Source organism: Hippopotamus amphibius, chromosome 17 (assembly GCF_030028045.1).
Source record: "Hippopotamus amphibius kiboko isolate mHipAmp2 chromosome 17, mHipAmp2.hap2, whole genome shotgun sequence".
Classification (NCBI taxonomy): domain Eukaryota; kingdom Metazoa; phylum Chordata; class Mammalia; order Artiodactyla; family Hippopotamidae; genus Hippopotamus; species Hippopotamus amphibius.
In genome coordinates, this window is record NC_080202.1 from 25,394,181 (window position 1) to 25,419,746 (window position 25,566).

Below are 25,566 nucleotides of genomic sequence, written 5' to 3' on the forward strand. Positions count from 1 at the left end.
GTCTGGGAGGGGAGGCCACCTGGAGAGAACCTGGGGAGAGGCAGGTTTCCTGCCAGTACCCACCACCCTGGTTACTTCTCTTAAGAATACATTTTCTCTTGTTTTTAGATGCCTCTGTGTATTTTGTTTAAAGCACCACATTTTGTGTAGGACAGTAAATTGGTGAATAGTTTTTATACCTAAAAATGGGCAGGCCTTTCCTGCTGCTTAGAGACACACAGTTGACCCTTAGAGCTCTTCACAGTCTTTTCTGTGAGCACCTGGTAGAGTTTGCAACAGAGTGCAGACTCCTGTAATTTCTGCAGCTCCCAGGACTTCCCACTGTCCTCCCAGCACCAGTTCATTACTAAGTCATGCTAAACAATTTTTTCCAGTGTCTGCTTATAGCTACCCTATGTAAACTAGTGCTGCTGGCTTCTGTCTCCCGGCAGGCACCTGCCCCTCTTTAGATTTGGGCCATTTGCAACCTCAGCTCTCTGATGGGTTTGAAAAAAGTCCTAATTTGAAGCTAATTTGGCTGGTTTTTTGTTTTGTTTAGTTTTGTTTGTAAGGGTAGAAGCAACATTCCCTTTAGCTCTATATTTCAGAATTGGAAGCTGGAAGTACTGCGGTTTTCATAATATATATAATTATATTTTTTGAATCAAAAACATAAGCATAATTAATTTCAGATTCACAGTTCAGAAAGTAATGAGCCATTTTTAGTTTTCTATCCAAAAGAATTATTTTTCTTTTAATTATAAAAGTGATAAGATGATAGAAAGTTTGGGAAATAGAAAAGTGAAAGAGCCATATGTGTGTATTTGTGGTCCTTTTAGTCTTTACATGGTAATATTTTTAGATTTCCCCTCATTTATCTCTGGTTCCCGCATTAACCAATACATGGTTTCATAGTCTTATAGAAGTTTCATAGAAGTTTTAAAATTCTGTCTAGGGAGGATTAAGAGCAAATGGTAGCGTCTGTCATTGTATAGTTTGAGACATAAATTATATGGACTGCTCTGTTTCTAAAAACCCTTTTCTCCAGTTGGCACATTTATGTGTTTTTTCCTGTTACAGAGAGTATTCTCTTCCATTCCCACCAGAGCCTCAGCCCAGCCAGAGTCCTTGCCTGAATCTCGCAGGGCAATTGTCTGTCTCCTTATGTGTATTTAGGAAAGCCTGCTCCATACGCCTCCCTCCCATTCAGTTTCATTTGATTCCATAGCAACTCTTATTTGGGTTAATTGCCCAGCCTGAGTGCCCTAGCTCTAGGCTCTCCCAGTGTAACTGGCAGCCACAACTTTTTCATCTTTGGTTAAATTCCAGTTACTCGTTTGAAAGATGGTTTCTCCAAATTATCATTCCTGACATGTTTCACATTTATTTTTCCCCTGGTCCTAAAGCAGGATAGGAAAAATCAGAACCTGTGTGTGAGGGCCCCTGCTTGTACCATGAAGCAGGGCACATCTCATCTGGAGGTTTCATGACTGGGGGTCTTCGGCAACATCCTGCATAGCTCAGCAGAAGAGGGATGCTAAACTCAGCTGCCAGGACAAGAGTGCTCTCCTGCTGATCACCACTGAACAGTTTTGGGTCTCAGAGAGGAACTAGATGTGTTTGAAATATAAGTAAAAAAGAATCTTCCATGAGATTATTCCTTGGCCAAGCAAAAGTAGGTTTTCCTAAAGTGAAATAGAAGAGAGTTCTTTACTAATTGTTGTTAAAATGACAGAGGACAAACTTGTAATGGAAAAAGCAAATGAAACACCTTATTTCAGGCAATCATACTTGATAATTTGGTAATTTAGATAAATTTCTGTTAAATTCAGATGAGTTCAGTATACCTAGCGGTTTGCTTAATATCTTGCAGTGTGCTGCTGCTTCAGAAAGAGATGTTCCTTTTTAACTTAGAATACTAATAGGGGATTTTTTTTCAAGTATAAATGATACTTATCAAAATATTGCTTTTCTTTCATATGCGACTTTAGCATACTCTTGGAAATATATGATTCTTTCAGACCTTCACTTTGTTTTCTCAGTTCTTTTTTTGGGTTCTATATAAAATCATACTAAGTACTGAACGAATTTAAGTAATTAGGAGTTTAAGGTTGCTGTAACTATGAAATTAATTTTCTAGGAATTAATGGTGGGGAGAGGAGGGTAAGAGTGCAGTGTACTGACTAGGTTTACTTGTCTCTCAGGTTTCATGCCATTCCCTTAGATGCACGTCTTGCTTTATCAGCTTCATTTGTGTCCTCCACATTGTCCTTTCTTTCTCTTTCTGTCTTCTGTTACTCTCTTAAAGCATTCCTCCTGACAGACTTTCAGCTGCAATTCACCTGATGATTTCCTTTCTTCCAGTTTGAAACTAAAAGGGGAAAGACTAAGGGAGAAGGAAGAACTTTGGTTGGATGCAGAGTTTGAAGAATGAAGTAGTTGGGAGATTTGAGGAGTCAGCACTTAGCCATTGGCAGGTCCTGTTCCTCATTCATCTATTTTAGGATAACTCCCTGCCCCCAACATTAAACTGATGGGGAAAACATATATGAGATCTCTCTCTTCTGTTTTTTCTGGAGAAGGAATAACAGTTGTAGCAGCACTTAGCAAACTTTCTTTTTAAAATGTTCCCACTTTAAAGTTTAGAAAACTGCCACCTCAGGATTTTATTTTCAGCTCTGAGGGAATTAACCTGAATTCCAGCCCTAAATGACCTTCCTTTAATAAAAAGACAAATGACTAGTGGTTTTAAATTGCTGGGTTTTATTAAGATATTGGCAAAATTTCAACATACTTCTTACCTGAATGAACAGTTTTAATAAATAAAACATGAAGGATCACTCAAGATTACAACTGAACTCAAAAGTGAGCTGTAGAGAAGGTTTATAAATTGATAAATTTGCTTGGTAAGAAATGATTCACTTCATTTGCTCCACTCCATAGAGAATTCTTTGCAGAGAAATGTCACGAACAAGAGAACAAAAGCCTTGTCTCTCACCAAAGAGCACCTAGAGTAAGAGTTAACAATGATGTATCTGTAGATTATTTAATACATCAAAGTTTATTTTAGAGTATTTTCCTTTTCCAGAACAACTGCTGTGTCAGTCTGGAGTTCCCTATCTTATTTCATATTTTCTAATTAGTAAATAGTCTTTGAAATAGAAGATAAAATGCTGCTAGAGGAAGTAACGATTATTTTTCAACACCACCATTTCTCTGGGAAATAGTCATATTATAATACTGGCAGTTATCTTGTTTTGGAAAAAAAATTTTAAGCTATTCACAGGGCAGAACAGAAGAGTGGGTATTTGTCCTTTAGCATCACATGATTTTAAAAGGTGAAAAAAAGTATGTTCTCTCTTTTTCTAATTTATGATCCAAAGAATAATTCTCCTAAGTTATGATATAACCAGAACTGTAGTATCCCCTTTTATGGCCTTGCTTCGGTGCAAATGATCACTGAGTGTACAAATTATGTTTAAACATTAAAATAATAATTTAGATCACTTTCTCACAAAGCCTCGGCAAGCCTTTGTTGGGGAAGGAAGTACTTGAACCACAGCAGTTTTATCTGTAAACACTTAACTTCTTTATGCATCATTTCATCTGCCCATTGGATGTTGCGCTTCTTACCGGCACAGTGTTCCAACAAAGGAGTGTGGTTGTCATGAAGATGCAGTGTGACACTATACCACCATGTGGACATTGTACCACTATAAATGTGGTCAGACTCAGTGTTGACACTGACACTGTTGACATTGTCCTTGGAAAAGGTGTTACTTTCGAGGATCCTCCTAGTTAAATTAAATGCAACAGTAACTTTATATTAGTTCAAGGACAATGGATGGCACTTCTAGGTAAAGAAAAGATATATACATGTATTTCCACCATCCTCTTCAGTACAGACCTAAATGGGATTAATAGCCCCAGTGTTTGGTGCTGTAACGTTGCTTAACCTCAGATATCCTTCAAAAGTACACATCCAGAAAGTGAACAAAGGAAACCTTTAAATTAGGGACTGATTCCCTTTGAAACTCACAGTGAATGTACAAGGAGTTTGTATTGACTTCAGTTAGTGACTTGAAGTCTGTTTCCCTAACCAGTACTACACTTTCCTTTTTATATTTGTTTTACTATTTCCTATTCTAACAAAACTTTAGCAAGCAAATAAATTGATGCAGATCATGTTAAACTGTAAAAGGGATACTGCCACTCTTAAGGATTGAGTGTAGAATTTCCACCATCACTAAATTTTACACAATGAATAAAGGTACAAAACACATAATTCACAGACTCTATCTCAGCATTAACAGTTAATATATATTATATACTTTTATATCTGTCTAATATTTTTACAATCACCAGATACACCATCATTAATTAAATACAAGTTACAGAAATGTGTAGATACCATTAGTTAGAGGGGTACTTATTGCTTACGTCAGCAAGCAGCAAATAAGGGCACAGGATTTGAACTGAAGGGAACTACTTTCTATCACCAGTGGCATTAAGCTATAACACTGCATGTCACAAAGCACTGCTTTTTATCTAGTTTATAGAACCAAGAGCAGCATACATCAGACCGATAACCACTACTTTAATATGTATTATAGAATTTTAAAGGACTTACCTTACAAGTGGTACCTAACTACTCTATAAATACGCATGTTGTGAACAAATGAATAGTTGCTATTTTTTACAATATTGGCTTATAACGTGACCACGCTAGAACTACTTTGCTTTGTTTTCTAGAGGGCTACTAGTATGAGAAATGGAGTTAACACCGCTTATGTAGTTAACACCTACAAAATTCAGACCCTTAAAGATGTGGTCTGTTAGTCCCAATTTCATCTGACCATTTTTTCCCCACTGAACAAACCTGTCACTTGTACTTTCCTTCCTTTCACCTTCTTTATTTTGATCAAAATCATTAGCAATAGACAACTATAGAAAAATCTTTAAAAAATTTTTAACTTAGCTAAGTGCTTTAGACTATAATATATACCAATGTTCTGCTCCATGTTTTCTTGTTTCCTTAGATAATTTGATTTGAAACTGACACTGCACCTGATGGGTTGTTAACAAGATCTAGGCTTCTGAAAATGACAGATGTGAGGAGGTCCATGTATGGGGGTAAAGCATCAGGACTATGGTTGGAGCCATAGGTACTCCCTCCTTTTCAGCCATGTGTCACAAGACTTGAGAAAAGAAGAGATGGGTTCAAAATAAGGGAAAACAAATACTGAAAATCTCTACTTACATCCAAATTTTAAAAATAAAATCTTAGATTAACAGTGTTGTTAAAGTGAATGTTTTTATTTATTTGATATAGCTACACTGCTACCCCCAAATATGCTACAATCCTCTATGTTTTTAAAATCCAGGAATCTTAGTTCTTGATTATGAATCTGGGCAACATAAAGTACTTGTACTAGCATTATATGAAAACAGGATTGGTCAGTGGACATTTCTCGGCAAGAGCACTCGGTGCCTACCAGCAGTACCGGGGAGTGAGCCCTGCAGCGCGCGGCTCCTGAGCGTGGGCGTGGCTGCTCCACGCTCGACTCCGGGAGGGTCGAATGTCACGTGGAGACATTCATGATTCTCAGAATCAGGCTGCTTCACTGAATGAATCTGAGTATTAGTTTATTTGCTGCCTCTAGTTACAGATATGGTTCTGACTTGAAACTGCAGAAATGGCAAAAAGCGGACAATTTCAGAATATCAAATTAAATATTGAAATGAGAAACACGTGTCCTATCTCTCTGGTCTGAAGCTGCAGGACTCAAATTTACAACTAAACAGACCTCAGCTGTAGTCATCTGCATCCTCCTTGCCCTTGGCCTCTGGGCTCACTTTAGGCAGTACTTTCAACCTCTTCCACACCAATTATTTCATTCCCTTGGGGGAAACAGTTTTAGAGAAGTTAAATCTAGTATTTTTCATTCTCCGAAACCATTTTTTATTTTATTGTAGTATAGACCTTTGCTGTCAGTGAACCTTAAAAAAAAAAAAAAGGCAGAAAAAGTAGAAATACTATGTGATTTTCTTTTAAAATGGCAGCTTGATTCTAGTATATTTGTACCTGAAATCATCTCCATTAAACTAGTTTTATTCCTGAGATGAAGGTACAATGAAAAACATGTCATAGGTTAAAACCAATTGACAGCGGTCTTCCAAAAAATAATAATAATTCCGTCAAAAGCACCATAACAGGTTATGAAACTCCCAAATAGCTACAGCCCTAGGAAATACATTTTAATTCAAAAAATTTTCATTGTTATTCTTTTATGTTACAGGAAAAAATGAGCGAATCTGTTTGACTGTATACCATCTCAAGTCTGAGAATATGACATTTTTACACTAGTTTTCTACTTTCATGTTACCAGTTAAAACCCATATGGCTTTTAGTCTTTTACCTACCGAAAAAAGGGGAGGGGTTTTCCCTCACAGTCCCCAGTCTTTTGAGGAACATTCCCCAACTAGAGCTAATTCTGCATTAAGTTTTACAGAGATATATTAGGCACATCAGACCAGATTTCACCTGCATCGAGATTTCAACACTATATATCCTGACTGAAAATAACTCACAAGCTTCCACTAGTGATGTGAAGAGGTCATGGGGTGGGGGTTGTATGTAGGTACAGAGACACATCACAGGGACCAGTTGTATAATTTTGCTAGTGAAACCGCCAATACTCTTTTATTAGATTGAAAACACTGTAGTGAGTTTCCTAGAGATCTATTTACACTTAAGAGTTGAGCCCTCCATGGCTCATCATAATGAAGCACATATTTCAGAAATGTCTACCTTGTTTCTACTCTGGTGGTGATACTTTTATTGTGGGAGAGCTAGCTAGGCTACTTTAGAGAGAAAGTTATATTTTAAAGCTCCAGGGAAGATCTGGGTATGGAATATCATTACTCTTTTTGAGCTTCCTCATCATGTTTTCACTGTATCCTTTCCAACTATTTGGCCTCCATGGCAGAGAACTTCTTAACATCCTATTTTTTTTCCCACTTTGAATAAGTGAGGACAGGCTAGTGCCTGTTTTGTGGGAAGGTTCTCGAGCAGAGAGAAAAGAATAAAACTTTGGATTAAACCTGAATCCGTGCCGCCTCTTTGAGTAGTGGTAGTGTAAATGAGACAATCTAGAAACTCTCTTTCCCAGGAATTTGAACTGTTCCTTTTCCAACCTAGAACAAACAGGAGAAAAGCTCTCCATTCTGCATATCTGCTGCCCTGTTGAACCCAAATTAAAAGAGGGAAACTCTCCAGCACCACTCCGTTCAGGCAATGATGATTGAACTGATTTTTTCTCCATTATTAGCTCATTAATAAGATTTGCTTTCTTTGGTGCACCAGGACCAAACATCTCAACTGGTGGCAAAAACTGGGCACCTTGAGGTTTGCTTGCTTCTATTTGTGTGAGATCTAGGTAGCCTGGGTCTTCCAGCACGTTGATTTGGGACCCTGGGCTCAGGCTAGTTCTATCAGTGAATGAATCCACACGCCCATCATAGCCTAGATCGGCTGGTGCTGAGCACTGGTGCTGAGGCCAAGGGCGTTTGCACTCTCCATGATTCTCCTTATCATCCCCACCATCTTCTTGCCCTCCTTGAAAAGAGTTCTCTGTCCAATCTGATTCCTCACTAACATTTACAGCTTTGTTCATGTCCCTCAGGAATACCACAATAACAGTGATGTTATCACTTGACCCAGCATCACGAGCCGATGCCACTAATTTGTGGGCAACCATGCTGCTGTCTCCGTTATTCTCCTTCAAGTGGTCAGACACAACTTTCACTGCCTCGTCAGGGTTCACGGTGTCATAGAAGCCATCGCAGGCCAGAATGAGGTAGTCTTCAGTTCCATCCAAAACAGTAGAGGCAGAATCTGCATCCCCACAGATATATGGCTTATGTTCAGCATCTCCTGTGGGAATTAGAAAATAGGTCAGATTTGGGGTTATTGTGCATGTAAGAATATTTATGGCCAGCTCAAATGTCCTAAACAGAGAAGGGCCCTCATGAGGGAACAGTATTAGCAAAGACACAGAGGCAACTGTCAGGGTGTAATCTGTAGTTGAATATTGGGGTACTTGGAGTGGCAACAGACTGGAGACCTCGGGCCCAACTAAGGTAGATTTCTGTCACCAGATTACTGAGATAATTGATCATCTACAATGCGCTTTGGAACTGTCAGATCCAGAGCACTTCCAGATCCCTTGCTTGTTTATATAAGTTGTTTTCCTTTAGTACTTGAAGAGAGCCTTAGCAAACAGGTCCTTCGCCTATTGGGTAACCAAATAACATCCCTACAAGGGATACTCACTGACTTCTTTACATAAAAGACATGGAATATTGAGCAACAGTTGCTAGATTAGGGTATCATAATTCATTGGCAAACAGTAGTTCAAATTTTTTTTTTTTTTTAACAAAGTGCTTTATCATTCTTAAAGTAGTAGCGTATAGCTTAGTGGTTAAGGATGTAAGCACTGGAGTCAGACTGCCTGGATCTGGATCTTAGCACTTGTTACTTATAAACCCTTTTCAGTTACTGTGCTTTTTATTGTACTGAAACTGAACTATTTGACTAGGGGAAGATAAAATGAAGTTAAGTATACTTACTTAAACGATATGGCCATATTGTCACTGTTTTTGGTATCTGTTACAGGCTCTCTCCTACCCAAGTAAAGTTCTCTTCCATTATTCCACATCCCTATTTAATCTTCAAATAGGCCCTAAAAGCTCAGTGGAACCCTATGGATAACTCTGCTAGAACCACTGTGGGCCGCATGCCCTATCCAGAAGGCTGCATGATGGGACACCCTGAACAACAGATACTTACTTAGTATTTAATTACCTGGGTTAGTTTATCTACAAGGTAAGAAACTAGTCTTTTTCATACAGTAGCCAGAACCATCTTCCTCAAGTATGGTTTTGATTTTGTCAACTTCACTTCTATACTATGACACCTCCCAATAGCCTGTTAAAGCTAATTAAAACTCCCAATCATGGGGATTGTCCACCAATAATTCACTTTCATAAATTTCTCCGTCCCCCATTCCACCTGACTGTATTATTATCATCATTATTTTCTGAATTCCAGCTCTAAAAATAAATGTGATCTGAGTCATACTGTTCCCAAAAATCTTGTTTTAGTGCTTCAATTAAAAGGCTACTGCAACTGTTAGTTTGGAACAGAACATACAAAGATTTGCAGGGAAAATGCTGCCAAAATTCTGGCTTTTCACCTGCTCTACTGTTGGATGTCAAATTCATGACATTTCGCCCCCAAATTTGGTAGGAGGGCATGATTATCCATTTCATGGCAGAAATGGCAGCATCCTCTTGTCGTCGTCAGCCTCCTCTCTCCATATGCTAGAAAACATACCATGCCTCTTGTCAACTTTGGATCATAAATCTGAAGGGCTCATGGGGAGAAACAGTTGAAAAGAGTTTTATTTTTAAAATGTTAAGTGTCATTTATTTTCTAAGTAGAGTTGAACTCTTCTCAGGAGTCCTTTTTCTTGTCCTTATTTAGCCCCCTATTTTATTCCATGAGCTTTCCAAATCTTTCTCACATTCTTCAACCAATTAAATTAAGATTTTAGTAGATGGCCTTATTTCCTACTTCAGAGAAACTTAAGTTTACCAGGCTTGAATTCCCTCAATTCCTCCTCCCAATTAAAAAAAAGCAAAACAAAACAAAAAACTAGCAATTCATCTATATCCACACCATTTTCTGTTTTCAGAATTCTGTAACTTGACCTCTCTCACTTGATCTCTGCTTGACCCTGTTGACTACATACTCCTGGAAACTCCCTTCCCCAGCATCTCTGATACCCCATTTCTATGTCTCTGACCCCCTCCTGATTTTTTTCACTGGTTCCGTCACTTAAAATAGCACCAAAGATCACTGTGTGCTACGACTGTGCCAGTCAGGATTCTAAGTGTGGTGTGTGTATTATACCATTTAATACAAAAACCCTATGAGTTAGGTACTGTTACTAATCTTCTTTACAAAGGAACAAATAGATACAGAGAAGTTCAGTAAATTTCCCAAGGCCCACAGCTGGTAAAGTTGCAAAGCCAGGATACAAACCCAGAGAGCATGGCCATGTTATTCTACCATAAGTAGCGAGTCTAATCCTTGCACTCTCTTCACACTACATATTCCTGGGCAATGTCATCCATTCCTGTAGTTTCAACTACTATAATATCACTTCACAGGTTGCTAATGTGATTGCCAAAATAGGATGAATTCCCAAACGTCTATCTCCAACTCAGAACTCTGCTAAGCTCCAGATCTGTATTTCCAGCTGCATATAAATTATCACTTCCAAGACATCCCATAGGCACCTAGAATATAAAATATGTCCAAAATGAACTCATTATCTGCCCTCCTCCCCATTCCCAAACTGCTGCTGCTTTATTACAAATGTTTTATCATCTCAGTCACACAAGTCAGAAACCTGGAAGTTAACTTTCCTCTTCCCCCACAAACTGTCATTTCTGTCTCATCAATTTGTACCCTCCTCTGTATCCCTTTTCTATCTGTCCTCGTCTCTGAAACAAACTGTATCAACAGCCTCCTGAATGATCTCTCATCCAGGCTTTCGACCCTGGTTTGTCTTCCATAATCATTACAAATATTTAGAAATACAAACCTGACCATGTGGGCCCTCCGCTTATTCACCCGGCAAAGTTCAGACACTTAAGCCTGGCATTTAAGCCCCTTCACACTCTGGTGCCAACACTTCTCTCTTCCCACCCCCACCCTTTGCCCCGGCCTCCTGCACTTGTCACTGCTCCTAAAACCAGACATGCCCGTTGAGATGCCCACGTGTTTGTACTCCCCATACGTGGGATGTCCTTCTCTACGTGCTGTCCTCCACGTCCACCCAGAAGTCACTTCTTCTCTGAAGTCAGCCTTGTTTTCTCTTAGATTGTCACCTACTCAAGGACATTCTTTCCCTGCTTTTTTATATTTTTAGAAGCAAGAAATGGCAAGTATTCTCTAGTAAAGCTGGTTCTATAACAAGCATTAAAGTTACCTCTCAGTACTCTGACAAAGACAGTAAGATCAAGAGAAGTGGTCTTTGATTGGAGTTGTCAAAAATAATTCTATATGAGGGTGTGTTTTAGAAGTCAGAAATTTCCCCCTTTTGCCCTTATTCCAGAGTTCCTAATAACTCCCTCAGTCTAAGGTAAAGCCAGTTCTCAGTTTTTCAAGAGGTATTTGCAGAATCTTTGAGCTTCCTCTTTCTCTCTCAGCCTTCTGCTGCTCACATTTGGGCCACTTCACAGCTTGCCAGCACCTTCCCAAAGAGTGGGAGGGAAATCACATCAGTGGCAAAACTGAATCAGTCCTTTGAGATTTTTGTTAATGTTCTGGAGTTTTTTTGGTAATGATAAGCAAAATTGGGGGATTGGACGTCAATTCCATTTATCCATGTTATGTTGATGTCAAACTACTTCATTCAGGAGGCAGTGACTAAGAACTGCATATCACCCATATAGACACACACATTGATTTGTTCTTTTTTAAAAAAAAACAGAAAGTAAAGCTAAGCCATGAAGCCTAAAGCAATAGACCCAGGTGCAAAAGTGAAACAGACAGAAACAGGACTACAGCCCAATGCTTGGAACTACACCTTTGCATTTTGTCCAATCAACTTAGCTGTTTACTCTCCAAATTTTAGGCAAAGAGTTTTGTTGACTTTCCCCTTCTTTTAAAGAATTTAGGTCCCAGGGAAGCAGATTTTCTGATATCCCAGGATTATCAGACAAATTACTACATTCCACATACAGTAAAATTCATTTTCTGATTTTAATATAGTAAAAATTGTTTTCCTCTAAAAAGCACATTATTTGCGTCATTTTAGAATTCATTGAAAAAATTAAAGATATAAGCAACGTAAAATATGGGCGGGGGGGACTTCCATTTTCTGGAAAATACTGATTTAAGCTAAATATGACCCAAAATGGAATGAAAAATGAGGATCACTGTGGTTTTAAGCAGATTTGTGTGCCAAAGATTAAAGGCTCCCATTAAAAAAAAGAAACTAGTAAGTTCTGCATTTCTTAATATAGTTCCCCTTTTAAGAATGGAATTTATATAAATGAGTAGGTTAAATAATTAAAAGAGGCATTATCCAAATGCTATTTTAAACAATAATAAGCACTCTGAAAATATGTTATTACTTCAGCTTCCCTTGTTGTATCAGACTAATATAAGACAGTATTCTGGAAAAGGACAGTTAGGAGAAGCAAAAATTAATTGGTTTTTCCTACCAATAGCTCTGGAGACCGACAGACTTCCATTCACCCTCCAGGCACCAAACCAGACTACACAACCTCCAAGGGCCTCAATTCGCTGCTTTTCATCCTACACCGCCATGCAATAGAAAGAAGCAAATAATTGGATTCAAGATTTATTCATCTACCATAACAGTAAACAACAGATAAAAAAACTCATCAGCTTCCTGGAAAGGGTTCTCTTTATTTTTCCTTTGGAAGGTGGGCATGGTTGCTGAGATAATGGTGATAATTATAATAATAAGTGAAAATTAATAACCAGAAAACTGCCTTTGTGGCATGTGCCCTAACCGAACAGACCATACTTACCTCTCTGTCCGGTTTGTGTGGCTTCATTAGTTCAACAGCTTGGCCCTTTCTCACAAGCATAACCTGGGAATCGCCTACCCAGGCCACATGTAGCATGTTGCCTCTGATAAAAGTCACCACTCCTGTGGTCCCACATCTTAAGCTCTGAAAGTAATTTAAATAAGAGTCCGTATAAATAAGCAGACATCAAATTCTCACTGAGGAGCAATTTATAGCTAATACAGGCTTTTCAGTTGGAAGCTAGACTACTGATAACTCGATTTCACAACTAGCAGTTCCTGTTTCTCAGTGTGTTCTTATGTGCTTGTGTGTATGTATATATGCACACACACATATGGGTCCATTTTATCTGTGATGTGCAAGGCAGAGTCAATGATCAATTCCACTTTATACACAGGTACTATGGCAGGTTATGTGACCTGCTGAAGGGCAGGTAACTGATCAGAACTAAAATTTTCTCCTTCTAGTGTAGTGCTAAGCCACTGTATCAACCCTTAGAGTAAAGATTTCCATATTCTGGTCTCTGTTTTGTTACTGACCTACTGTGTGTTCACCGGGAGAGTCCTAACTTTACAAAATAGCATACAAAGCATCTGGCTGATACACGACAAATGCTTCCATACTTTGGATATTAAAATAGGAGCCAGGTAACATACATTCCCTGCAGTGCTAAGTTGCTTCTGCCTTTAAAAAACAAAAATAAAAAATCTCCTATAATAATTATAGAGGCCTTTGCTTTTGGAACATTGCATAAAAAAACAGCCAGGGATTTCATCACAATAGCTGAGGACCACTGTACTGAGTGCTCTTGATACTACTATCCTAAAATGACATCTCCATTTGACATGAGTCACCACCAAACGAGCAAGACTTTCTGTTACTAAGGGCTTGGCCTAAATTAGAACCAATGCGTCAAGGGTGGTAGAAGTCCCCTTGTATCCAATGAGGAAACAACTCCTTTTCCCTATATGGGGAAAGTTTGTTATAAATCCTCACACACCAATAAAGTGTCTTCCCACACAGAATGTTCAAAAACTCAGCCCCCTGGAACACATGATAAAGACACTTCAGTGCATATGCCCCAGAGAGCACAGGAGGCAGGGGCTGCTGCACAACAGGAATAGCTGCTTTCTTCCCAGGAGTTAGCAGCACATGGAAACACAAGAAGGAGAGAAGTAACTGCTGAGATGAACCTAAATTATTCAAGAGATCTGTTGGCAAGACCAAGAGACACTAGGATCACTGGCAAAGCAAAATGAGGTGAACATGGTCAGAAAAAAAAGCCATGATTTTGAGGACACAGGAAAAGGGACAGAACAGAGGATGAAGGAGACTAGGTGATTCTCTTAGTTTCACGTTGATATACAGATCACCTCTCAAGGGCCAGGCCTTGTCCTCAGTCAGAATGATGACAGCTGGCAGCTCCAAGGCCGGCAGAGCCAAGCAGTGCTGGCCCTCCAGAGACTGCCAAAGTCTGAGGTCAACAACTATATTCTGTTTTCTAGCCCCACCTCTGTTCGCAGACCTTAGTGGTTACTCTTGTTGGATTGCATGTTAATCTAAACCTGGGGTGCAGGTGGGCAGATACGGAACACTGCCCTTGCTTAACACCAAGTGGTTCCGAATCATTGCTTCATTAGCTCCAAACCCCACTGCTGTGCAGCATAACTATGAGATCGAAGAAAAGGATTAAATGAGTACCCTGTTCTCTCCAAGTCCATTTTAAAAAGAGTTAATGTTTAAGTCATCGGGCAGGAGTCTTATTTTCTGTGTGTATATAATTCTGCAATTACTTTTTTAAATTAAAAAGTATTCTCTTTCTGTTGGTCCCTAGTTGGAAATGAATATAAAGTCCTGTAGTTAATTATGTACCAGTGCCCAGAATGATAATTAGATTAATGTTTTTACTTTTAGATCTTAATTTAGAGCCCCTGTCATTCATTCAGAGTAAAACCTTAGGTCTGATTAACCTTAAATGAGGACATGAGCTCTGACTTTTCTTCCTGTTAAGAGAAAATCAGTTCAAGGATCATCTAAGGATTCACTCTCGCCAAGCGAAAATTTCCTCAAGAGACACAGCAAACCACTGCCAACCCATTTAGAACCAAATGTATGGAGGAGTCCCAGCTTCTGTTTCTTTTTTAAACGATTGTCTTAATCACCATATCCAGATTTCGTCAGCAAAAGTCTGCTTAAAGAGATGGTCCTGGCATGAACCTGACAGGCAGTGGTGAATAAGATAAAACTCACCTGCCAAATCCAGCAATGGACTGGCTTTCTAGAAAATTACAGCTTGGGAGATCATAGCACCCCCACTAAATCTATTCCTAAAGAGGGAATTAGAAATACAACAGAATCCAATATTGTGGGTCAGGAACATAGTTTGGAAGAGAGCTTTAAACAATGTCTACCACAGAAGAGAAAATCCAAAACAGCCCTTTAACCACAGACCAAGTAGAGCTCAGCTAGCGCCTCGCGGCTGGGATCTGTATGAAAACGGCATACCTCCCGGGCCGCTTTCTGTACAAACCGCTCGTCGGTGACCCGGAAGGCCCGGCACAGGGCCTCAGCGGGATCGTGGGGGAACATCTCCTGGCGGACTAAGTTAACGTGCAGGTGGATGGAGGCATAGATGGCGGCATCCACTCCCCCGTGGCCATCAAACACTGCAAAGTAAGCTTGTTCTTCCTGGTCCTGTCAAGAGAAGCAGAGAAACAGTTGAGTGAGGTACAGCATGACTCAAGTGAGCCAGTCCCCTGCCCTGCTGCCCAGCCTCCTCCACTGCTTTGTCACCCAGATAATGAGACTAAATGTTTCCCTCTTCTGATGTGCCTGCTCAACTGCTAAAGTACCTGCAATACTAGGGCATCTGTGTTTACACACCAGAACACTGGAACACATCATGCCCAATTAGCTCAGGCTGAAGTGCCCTCTCTCACAGTGAAAGCTGTTGTCTTGTACCATGGAAACCACCTACATACATTTGCTTCGAAGTTGCTGTTACAAGAAGTTGCTGTTACAAGTTGTGGCGAGGGGGAGGAAAGAGAAGGTATGAGGAGGAATTGAGTAGAGGCTGTTCTGGATTGAGGATTTTTGTCAAAATGATTAAGTACTTTAATAATAAAATTAGAAACTGAGAACAATAGGAAGTCGCTGGCTTTCCAAACACAAGGCCAATTATGTTAGATTGTTTAAAATACACAGAGATGGTGAAAGTACACACATACTTCTAAACTGCAATATGCTTTCATAAATCACTCACAGTCACACTGTCTTCTCACCATAAATAACACAGTCTCTAAGCTGGTTACCCAAACTTGAACTACGTCAGGTGTCTACATGCCTTTACCTTATCCCCTGATTCAAGATGTAGCTTCACATTTCCTTGCTCACCCACCGTTCAAAGCCCTATGGCCTTGCCTTGACAACGGAAGCCGAATCACAAGATTACGCTGAACTCATTTAAATACTTAGTTTTTTCTTTCTCTTCAACTCAAGTGTTTAAATCTCAGTTCTAGCTCACTTAGGAGATCTGTAACTCACTGAACTCTCACTGAGTCCTGGGCTCCTTTTAGGCAACACTGTAATGATTTTCATTTGGAAGCTTTGACTTCTTCCTTGGGCTCTTGGACAGTTCAGTTGAGTCCAGGCCCTGTCATTCAAAGTAAACAAAACATACAAAGTAAAGCATATAATTTTCTTGTGCTTGTTTTTTCATCTATTAGGTAGTCTGAGTTGATATCTTATAGGGATTTGGAGGGACTACTAAAATATACTAAAACAACAGGTCTATTTGTGCTTTGAAAAAGTTCTTTTTAAAGGAAATACTACATTTACAAAAGTACCAAATATAAATGTCCATAGAGTAATGGTACAACCTAATATTATGAAACCTGCATCTAATACAGATCGTTACAACTAGTGAATTCAGCATAATAATCAGACCATCTGTAATGCCACTGACGATGACAGTGATAAACAGAACTCTTTAGAAAAAAACGTCCTGACGTGTAGAATTTCTACATTGTACTAAAGAAGTACTCATTTTTTGACAAGGGGTTAATATCCGAAATATATATATAAATAGTTCATACAATTCAATAACAAAAAAACCCAATCAAAAAAATGGGCAGAAGACCTGAATAGACATTTTTCCAAAGATATACAGATGACTAACAGGCAAATGAAAAGACACTCAACATCGCTAATTATTAGAGAAATTCAAATCAAAAGAACAATGAGATATCACCTCATACCTATCAGAATGGCCATCATCAGGAAGAACACAACGAATGTTGGAGAGAATATAGAGAAAAGGGAACCCATGTACACCGTTGATGGGAATGTAAATTGGTACGGAAGAACACTATGGAGAACAGCATGGAGTTTCCGCAAAAAACTAAAAATAGAACTACCATGTGATCCAGCAAGCCCACTCCTGGGTATGTATCCAGAAAAAAGACAAAAACTAATTCAAAAATATACATGCACCCCAATGTTCATAGCAGCACTATTTATAATTGCCAAGATATGGAAACAGCCCAAGTGTCCATAAACAGATGAGTGGATAAAGAAGATATGAGATATATATATTACTCAGCCATAAAAAAGAAATTCTGCCATTTGCAGCAACATGGATGGACCTAGAGAATATTATGTTTAGTGAAATTAGTCAGACAGGGAAAGACAAATACTGTATGATATCACTTACATGTACAATCTAAAAAATAAAACAAATGAATATATGTAACAAAACAGAAACAGACTCACAGATATAGAAAACAAACTAGTGGTTACCAGTGGGAAGGGGGGAGGGGGGAGATAGGGGTACAGGATTAAAAGATGTAAACTACCATGTATAAAATAAATAAGCAATAAGGATATATTGTATAGCACAGGGAATTATAGCCATTATCTTATAGTAACTTTTAATGGAATATAATCTGTAAAAATACTGAATCACTATACTGTACACTTGAAACTAATATATTATAAATCAACTATACTTCAATTTTTAAAAAATGGATAAAGAGATGTGGTGTGTATGTACATACATACACACACACACACACACACACACACACACCCAATGCAACAGTACTCAGCTATGAAAAGGAATGAAATTTTGCCATTTGCAACAACATGGATAGACTTGGAGGGTATTATGCTTAGTAAAACAAGTCAGACAGAGAAAGACAAATACTGTATGTTATCATTTATATGTGGAATCTAAAAAATAAAACAAATGAATATAACAAAATGGAAACAGGTTCACAGATACAGAGAGCAATCTAGTGATTACCAATGGAGAGAGGAGGGCAATGTAAGGGTAGGGGATTAAGAGACACAAACGACTATGCATAGAAAAAAATAAGCTACAAGGATATTATGTACAGCACAGGCAATACAGCCAATATTTTATAATAACTTTAAATGGACTATAATCTATAAAAAATTTTAATCACTATATTGTACACCTGAAGCTAATATTGTAAATCAATATATCTCAATAAAAAATTTTTATTTAAAATAAATAAATAGCAGTAAAATTTTAAAAAATATACTCATTTTAAACAATTCAGTTGGCAGGATAAGGATAAAATTGAAAAACAGCATATCCAAGCAGTTTTTAAATGATGAGTATGCTGATATGGGATCATCACAAAGAAGGGGCCAATAATAGCTTTATGTGGTCATGAGAATATAACTTTATACAATGTGAGACTGGTGAGGAGATTCTTAAACAATATAACATCTCTTTAAAAAAAAAAATACTGATGTCTTCCCTGTTACAAAGATAATGTATGTCTATGGAAGCAACCTAAATGTCCATCGACTGATGAATAGATAAAGAAGATGTGGTATGTGTGTGTATATGCCTGTGTGTTGGTGTGTGTGTGTGTGTGTGTGTGTGTGTGTGTGTGTGTGTGATGGAATACTACTCAGCCATAAAAAAGAATGAAATAATGCCATTTGCAGCAACATGGATAGACCTAGATATTATCATACTAAGTAAGTCAGAGAAAGACAAATACCATATATCACTTATGTAGAATCTAAAATATGACACAAATGAACTTATTTACGAAACAGAAACAGACTCAACAGACAGAAAACAAATTTATGGTTACCAAAGGGGAAAGCATGTGGGGGAGGAATAAACTAGGAGGTTGGGACTAGCAGATACAAACTATAATATATAAAACCAATAAACAACGAGGTCCTACTGTACAGCACAGAGAACTATATTCAATACCCTGAAATAAGCCATAAAGGAAAAGAATCTGAAAAGGAATACATATGTATTCTTCAGGATATATATAAATAACTGAATCACCTTGCTGTACACCAGAAACTAACACAACATTGTAAATCAACTACACTTCAATTTTTTAAAAAAGATAATGTGGGCTTCCCTGGTGGCACAGTGGTTAAGAATCCGCCTGCCCAATGCTGGGGACATGGGTTCGATACCTGGTCTGGGAGGATCCCACATGCCGAGAAGCAGCTAAGCCCGTGAGCCACAACTACTGAGCCTGCGCTCTAGAGCCTGCGAGCCACAACTACTGAGCCCATGTGCCACAACTGCTGAAGCCTGCGCACCTAGAGCCCATGCTCCGCAACAAGAGAAGCCACCGAAATGAGAAATCTGCATACTACAGCGAAGAGTAGCCCCTGCTCTCCATAACTACAGAAAGCCTGCGTGCAGCAATGAAGACCCAATGCAGCCAATAAATAGAAATAAATTAATTAAAAAAAAGATAATGCATGTTTATTTGGACTAATAAAGAAGTGTACAGAAGGAAATAAATATCTCTAATCCCACCATCTAAAGATAACCAGTCTTTTTTCTATACATATAAATTTTTAATAAAATAAAATTAGAATCATAATGAACATGAAATGTAAATCCTGCTTTTTATTTGCCATATCATTAGCATTTCCCCCAAGTCATTAAGTATCACTCAAAGACTTATTTTAAATGGATATGTACTGTACATCTTACGAGCATATCCTAGTCACCATTTCTTATATATGACTTACATCATTTCCAATTTTTTATTATTGAAATTTGTAAAACATTTATGTCAAAACATATGTAACAATGTTCTGCATTTATTTTTCCTTATAATATAAAATTAAAAGTGAAATGATCAAATCAAAGGGTATGAAAATTTATGAGGTTCTAAATATGTGTTGCCAAAATGCCCTCAAAGTCTGTCTCACTGTAGCAAAGTGCTCCTTTCTGAGTTAGGCCTTTAGGTTGATTTTTGAGGCAAAATGAAAACCAAGTCAACAAACAGCAATGATGCCCTCAAACCTGAGTATAATCTTCCACTGGTGCAGTAATTTAAGGACTGTTTTTTATCACACTACCGGCTTTAGGGGTTACATTTGCATGGGCGTGGTATTAGCTGATCTATCTTGTAACATAAGCACCAATTAGCAGCCCACCATCACTGCTTATCAGACCTTGACGATCAGCTAAGATTTAAATTTAGCTGCTAAATGAAGGAAACAGTGTGCTTTGTATAAATCACTACATTATAATTTTTAAGTTATGGACTTGAGTGAAGAAAAGAGGCAAGTGACAGGCATAGGAAACAAACCTACCTCTGTTTGCATTAACATAATAGAAAAAGAAGAGGAAGATAACAGGAAAATGGTTATTAAATTGACAAGGCTCATATGATCCCATTTGTCAGTCACAGAGATTCATGTAACTCCAGCTACTTTCCTATCTCAAAAACCAAGATTTAAAAAATAAAGTCACATGGAATCAGAACACTGTCTTAGTCTCAAATTTATTCTTTTATGTTTGTGTTTTGTGTTGCTTCAGCAACACAGTAATGTGGGAACGTGACAACATTTGATTATACTATAGAAATAGCTTCCTTTTAAAAACAGCTTTATTGAGATATAACAGCTTTCTTTTTTGTTTGTATGTTTACAGACTGTCTCTGGAAGGTTACACAAGGTCTGGTAACTTTGCTTGCCTCTGTGGAGGGGATCTGAAGTGTCTGAGAGATAACGATGAGAGAGGGATTTTCCCAATTCTGAGCCATGTGAATGCATTACCTATTCAAAATAACATAAATAGTTCCTTTCCTTTTGTCTAATGGAAGCAAATTTGTGCCACTTTGCCCTTAGTCCTATTTGAACCTATCAGAGATATTATTACAGTATATTAGAAGTTCTCTGTTAGAAAACAGGTCCGTGATGGTGTATTGTTTTGTTTTGTTTTTCAAATCTCATTGACACTTCAGAAGTGCCCTTTACCTCTAGGTTGAAGAGCATATTGAAGTCAGGAATGCAGACATGTTTGTCCTCCATTTTCCTGCGCATGTTTTTGATGGCATGGATTGAGGTCTCATAATAGAGCTGGGGTCTCCTGCGGAGAGGGAAGTCTTTCACCCAGCTGCAGCAAATCTCGTGTAGTTTGCTGAAGACGGAACGGGCCAACTTCACCGTCTCAATTTCTGTGAAAGAAACAGAAACCCGCAATGAAGAGCCTTGTAAAACTGCTTTTCACTTGCCTGCTTGGTAAAGACAGAAGTAGGTCACCTTAGTCGAGCTCCTCAACAGAAGAAATTCCTCCTTCTCAAGAGAGATGAAATGTTCCTTCTGAAGAGAGAAAATGACAACCTATCTAGTAGAAAATCATCAGCCAGCAGCTGCCACTAAGATATCCTTATGTCAGGAGGAGAAAACCTCCGAGCAGGGCTGGATCTGTTCCTAGGCTGGAGTTCTTCCAGCCTGTGAAGTGTTCTGGCCACGCTGTCTAGTTCAGAGCACTTTTGTTTGGTTGCTGAGGTTATCGTCTGAAGACCCAAGCCCCCTATGCTTGGACTGACTGAAATATGAACAGTGGTTATCCAGCTAATTAGAATATGAAAGGCTTATGAAAATAGATCATTTATTTACAAACTACAGGAATAGGAAGAGTTTACTTTGATTACCTTTGGTCTTAGTCTCTCTCTTTCTTTCTGACCTCCTCCTTTACCTCACTACAGTTCCCTTACTTTTCTTTGCTGTAACTGATCATAATTCAGAACTAAATTATATATTTTTGTTGTTTGATGTATTTTTAAATTAAAGTTGCAGGCAACAGCTTAAATAATTTAACCAAGAGGTTAACAAATGAGTCTAAAAGTTTGATATATCTCTAAGGAAAACATACTCACATCCTGTCTATGTGTATAACCCTAGATAGAAAAAAGGTGATAGCAATCAGAGGATTCCTCACCCTGGACTATTAAGTCTACTACTTGACCCATTAAGTGGAGTCGACTAGCTCGCTTCTGAGGCTCCCTTGCATCCCTCAGTGGATGGACAGATACGTAAGCCTTTCAAGCAACACTGAACAGTACAGGAGAGATTGCATCTCACATCAGCTCCACTCAAGTTGTCCTCGACTCAAACTGCATCTGTTGAAATAACCAAGGGAGGATTAGGTTTTCTCAGGCCAGTATTTTAGAGGTTCTCCCTAGATCCTAAGTAAAAAAATTTAGAATTCTCAAAAAAAAAAATTTTTTTTTTTATTTTACTGAATCAGATGTAGCTTGACAGCCTGAGAAAATGTGTGCCAGATGGGCAATCATTGCACATGCCTCTTCCGATCTAGAGCAGAAATCTCAAAGAAGAGAGACTATGTGTTCTAGAATGGCCTGGGAACTTAGATTCTCATTTTTAAATTTTTTACCCTGCTGTTGTCTTAATCTGTAACTTTACCTGTTTTCTTATTCAAAATTCTTGAAATGACTATATTCAAAAATCTGGTCTGAAGGTTTTTGCTGTTTTTCTTTTTCTCATTAGCATAGTACAGGGTGGCAAACCATGTGTGTGACTTTGTCCCCTTTGACATCTTTATATAACTGAAAACCAAGGGTACCTTTGAAAGAGAAAAGAAGTTCAAAGAGTAACACAACCTGAGGAGGCGTGTATAAGCGGGAAAAACGGAGGCCAACAGACAACCCAACATTTTGATTGTTTTCAGCAACTCCAATTTTTTTGTTTGTTTAAAGCACAAGTTGCCGGAGACAGTCTCTTCCAGTCAGCAATTACCTATTTGTATCACTCCAACCCACCTGTCTCTGCAACAGCATATCCCCCCCAAATCCAGACCCTACATGTAAGTGTGCATTTGACTCACTCACAACAGAAGACTGCAAAACAATAAGTGAATTCAGAAACTTTGAGGGAGCATGGGGTGGAGTGAAACCAATAACTGATACTATCAGGATAGTTCCCAGATAATAATATAAAACATTATGTCATACTTTGGTTTGATTATTACTTTTTATATTACTCTTACTATATAGACTTCTACTGTCCAATAGGGTAGCTTACTAGCTACATGTGACTATTTAACTTTAACTAAAATTAAATAAAATTTAAAATTCAGTATTTTGCTCACATTAGCTGTATTTCAAGTACTCAGTAACTATATATGGTCACTGGCTACCACATTGGACAACGCAGATAAAGAACATTTCCATCACTGTGCTATCTATTGGACAGCCCTGGTGTAGACAGATGAAACTGGTCAAGGGAAGCAATACCAGCTTCCTCTAATATCACTAGATCTGTCTTTGTTCACAACATCTATTATAGCTCTTACCACATTTTTAAACAATGGATAACATTTATTGAGTATTTGCTACATTCTGTCTCTGGAACATTTCACAAACAGGTAATACCTAGGTCTATTTGACTCCCACCCATGCTCTACTTTTCCCAAATTAGATTGCAGATAGAGACTGTGTCTTAATTGTCTTTGATTAGTCATAGTACAGTTCCTAGCAGACAGCAGGAGCTCATACCATGTTGACTGAATAAATGAATATGCAAATATATAAATTAAATAACCACTAAAATATTAAAATATTTGTATGCTTCTCGGCTGTTAATTCTGCTTCACTGATCTCTACAACTGTTCCTACAATAGTGCCATTCTTTAAAAACTACTATAACTTTATAACATGCTTTAATATAAGGAGGACTAATTTTCCTATTATTCTTAACTTTAAAAGATGTCACTTGGGTAGTTTGACATGTTTATTCTTCCAGATGAACTAATTATTTTGCCAAGTTTGAGGGGAAAATATGTTGGCATTATGTTTGGGATCACATTGAATTTATAGAATTATTTGGGAAAAAACTGACTTTTTTATATCAAGTCTATTCAGGAACAATTTATATTGTTTCATTAAATCCTTTTTATGTTGCTCAACAGGGTTTTAACATAGGTCCTTCTTAATTCTTACTGAATTTATTCCTAGTTGTTTTATTTTATTTATTTTCTACTTTGAGTCAGAACTTTGTTCTAATGTGTGATTTGCCACCTAGCAAACATTCCTCTTTCTACCAAGAACATTTTTCCTTCTCTACTCCCAGTCCATGTGCATCTAGGGGTAAAATGTGATTCAGGTCTAGCCAATTAGAAAACACATTCCTCTGGCCATAGTTATTGGTTCAGGAAAGGCAAATAACCCAAGCTGGGCTGATTACAGTGAACCCTGTGATTTATGTAAGAGCAACTGAGTAAAGTTACTCTTATTTTCCGGCTTGATTTGAACCTGGGCAGATGAAGATCTGGAGCTCTGTCATTCTGCCATCCCATGGAGCCTGAAAATAAAATAAAAATGAAAGAGAGTGCAGCTGAGAGTGGGAGAAATGCCAGGTCTTTATGATATCATGGGAAGCCTTGAATCTAGCTGTGTAGCCCTTATCTTGAAGGGTAGCCAGTAAATTCTGTTTTGCTGAAGCCAGCGGTCATTTGCAACTAAAAAATTCTTGAGTGTATACTTCAAGCATACCTGCTAGATTTTTGATTTGAGCCAAATTTTGTCCTACAGTGTCCAAGATGTATCCATCTAGTTCTACTTTATTAAGTATATTTTATTTTATTTTTTAAGCTCTTTATAAGAATATAATTGCTTTACACTGTTATGCCAGTTTTTTATTGTCTATTTTTAAAATTAGGAATGAATATTGAATTTTATAAATTGCTTCTTTGGGCACCCTTAGAGAGTATCAATAAAATACTCATCAAATGAATTAATTGTTGTATTCAATATACAAATATTTCACTTAAGATTTTTTTACATTGATCACTAAGACTTACCTCTCATTTCTTATTTTAGTTTTGTCTTAGGCAAGTTTTGGTACCAGTGTTATGCTATGCAAATTTTCCTTCTTCCCCTGTGCAATTGGATAACTCATTTTAAAAAGCAATGGAATTATCTGTCTTTGTTTGAAAATGTTCACTGTAGAATCACATATTCCTTTTGTCCTTTTTGACAATCTTCTCAATCTCTTTCTTCTTAGGTAAAGTTTTGTTAACTTGTATATTTCTAGAAAATACCCAGCTTTTCAAATTTATTTACACAAAGTTTTCATAATTCTTTTAATATCCTCTGTATTAGTAGGATCATTTTCACCTTCTTGTTTTTAATTTTTACATTGGGATATTTTAAATTGATTTTAGGTTGTCTGGACAGGAGTTATGTCTGCCAACAGAAATGAAAGGTTATTTCACAGACATTCTGTTAGGGATGACATAAACATAAAAAGAACTTTAAGGTAAGGATTTTTATTTTCTTTAAGTCTGTTTTGGAAACACCTAAGAGGAGAGTCGAAGGGCATTTCGGTGCGGACTTCAGTGCCTTTAAGACAACGACAGCAGGCCTTATTTCAGTATGCTCATTTTCCACTTGGATGTATGGCTAAACACAATATGCCCTGTAGAGATTATCCTCAGTGCAGTTCATACTGAGTGATTTGGGTTAAATAGATTAAGGACATGCAAATAATTTGGAACTATAATAGATCATTCTGAATGACTGCAATGGCATGGAGACATTACTGGGTAATCTCTTGGAAAAATATAAAATCTAAATGACCAATGATATCCACCATGAGAAAAATCCTTAATTTCACTTTTGCTATCTT

The 25,566-nt window shown here is 37.9% G+C and overlaps 2 protein-coding genes across 6 annotated transcripts in view; one reads left to right on the forward strand and one right to left on the reverse strand.

Annotated features, from left to right (window-relative positions):
• Positions 1 to 25,566, forward strand: part of TRIM37 (tripartite motif containing 37) — a 148,159-nt gene that overhangs the window by 121,874 nt on the left and 719 nt on the right. For 2 of the 5 annotated variants that reach the window (XM_057714470.1, XM_057714469.1), the window contains exon 25: positions 5,019 to 5,273. In XM_057714470.1, coding sequence (XP_057570453.1) covers positions 5,019 to 5,022 — 4 coding nt within the window. In that variant the 3' untranslated portion in view covers positions 5,023 to 5,273. Of the gene's footprint in view, positions 1 to 2,343; positions 3,105 to 5,018; positions 5,274 to 25,102; positions 25,198 to 25,566 lie in introns of those variants that run through there. The other 3 variants (XM_057714464.1, XM_057714468.1, XM_057714465.1) reach the window with 2 other exon arrangements.
• Positions 6,812 to 25,566, reverse strand: part of PPM1E (protein phosphatase, Mg2+/Mn2+ dependent 1E) — a 178,516-nt gene continuing 159,761 nt past the window's right edge. The window contains exons 3-7 of the mRNA XM_057714471.1: positions 20,893 to 21,092; positions 15,118 to 15,306; positions 12,613 to 12,756; positions 12,280 to 12,373; positions 6,812 to 7,915 (exon numbers count right to left, since the gene is read on the reverse strand). Of these exons, the coding sequence (XP_057570454.1) occupies positions 6,858 to 7,915; positions 12,280 to 12,373; positions 12,613 to 12,756; positions 15,118 to 15,306; positions 20,893 to 21,092 (1,685 nt within the window). The 3' untranslated portion in view covers positions 6,812 to 6,857. The remainder of the gene's footprint in view (positions 7,916 to 12,279; positions 12,374 to 12,612; positions 12,757 to 15,117; positions 15,307 to 20,892; positions 21,093 to 25,566) is intronic.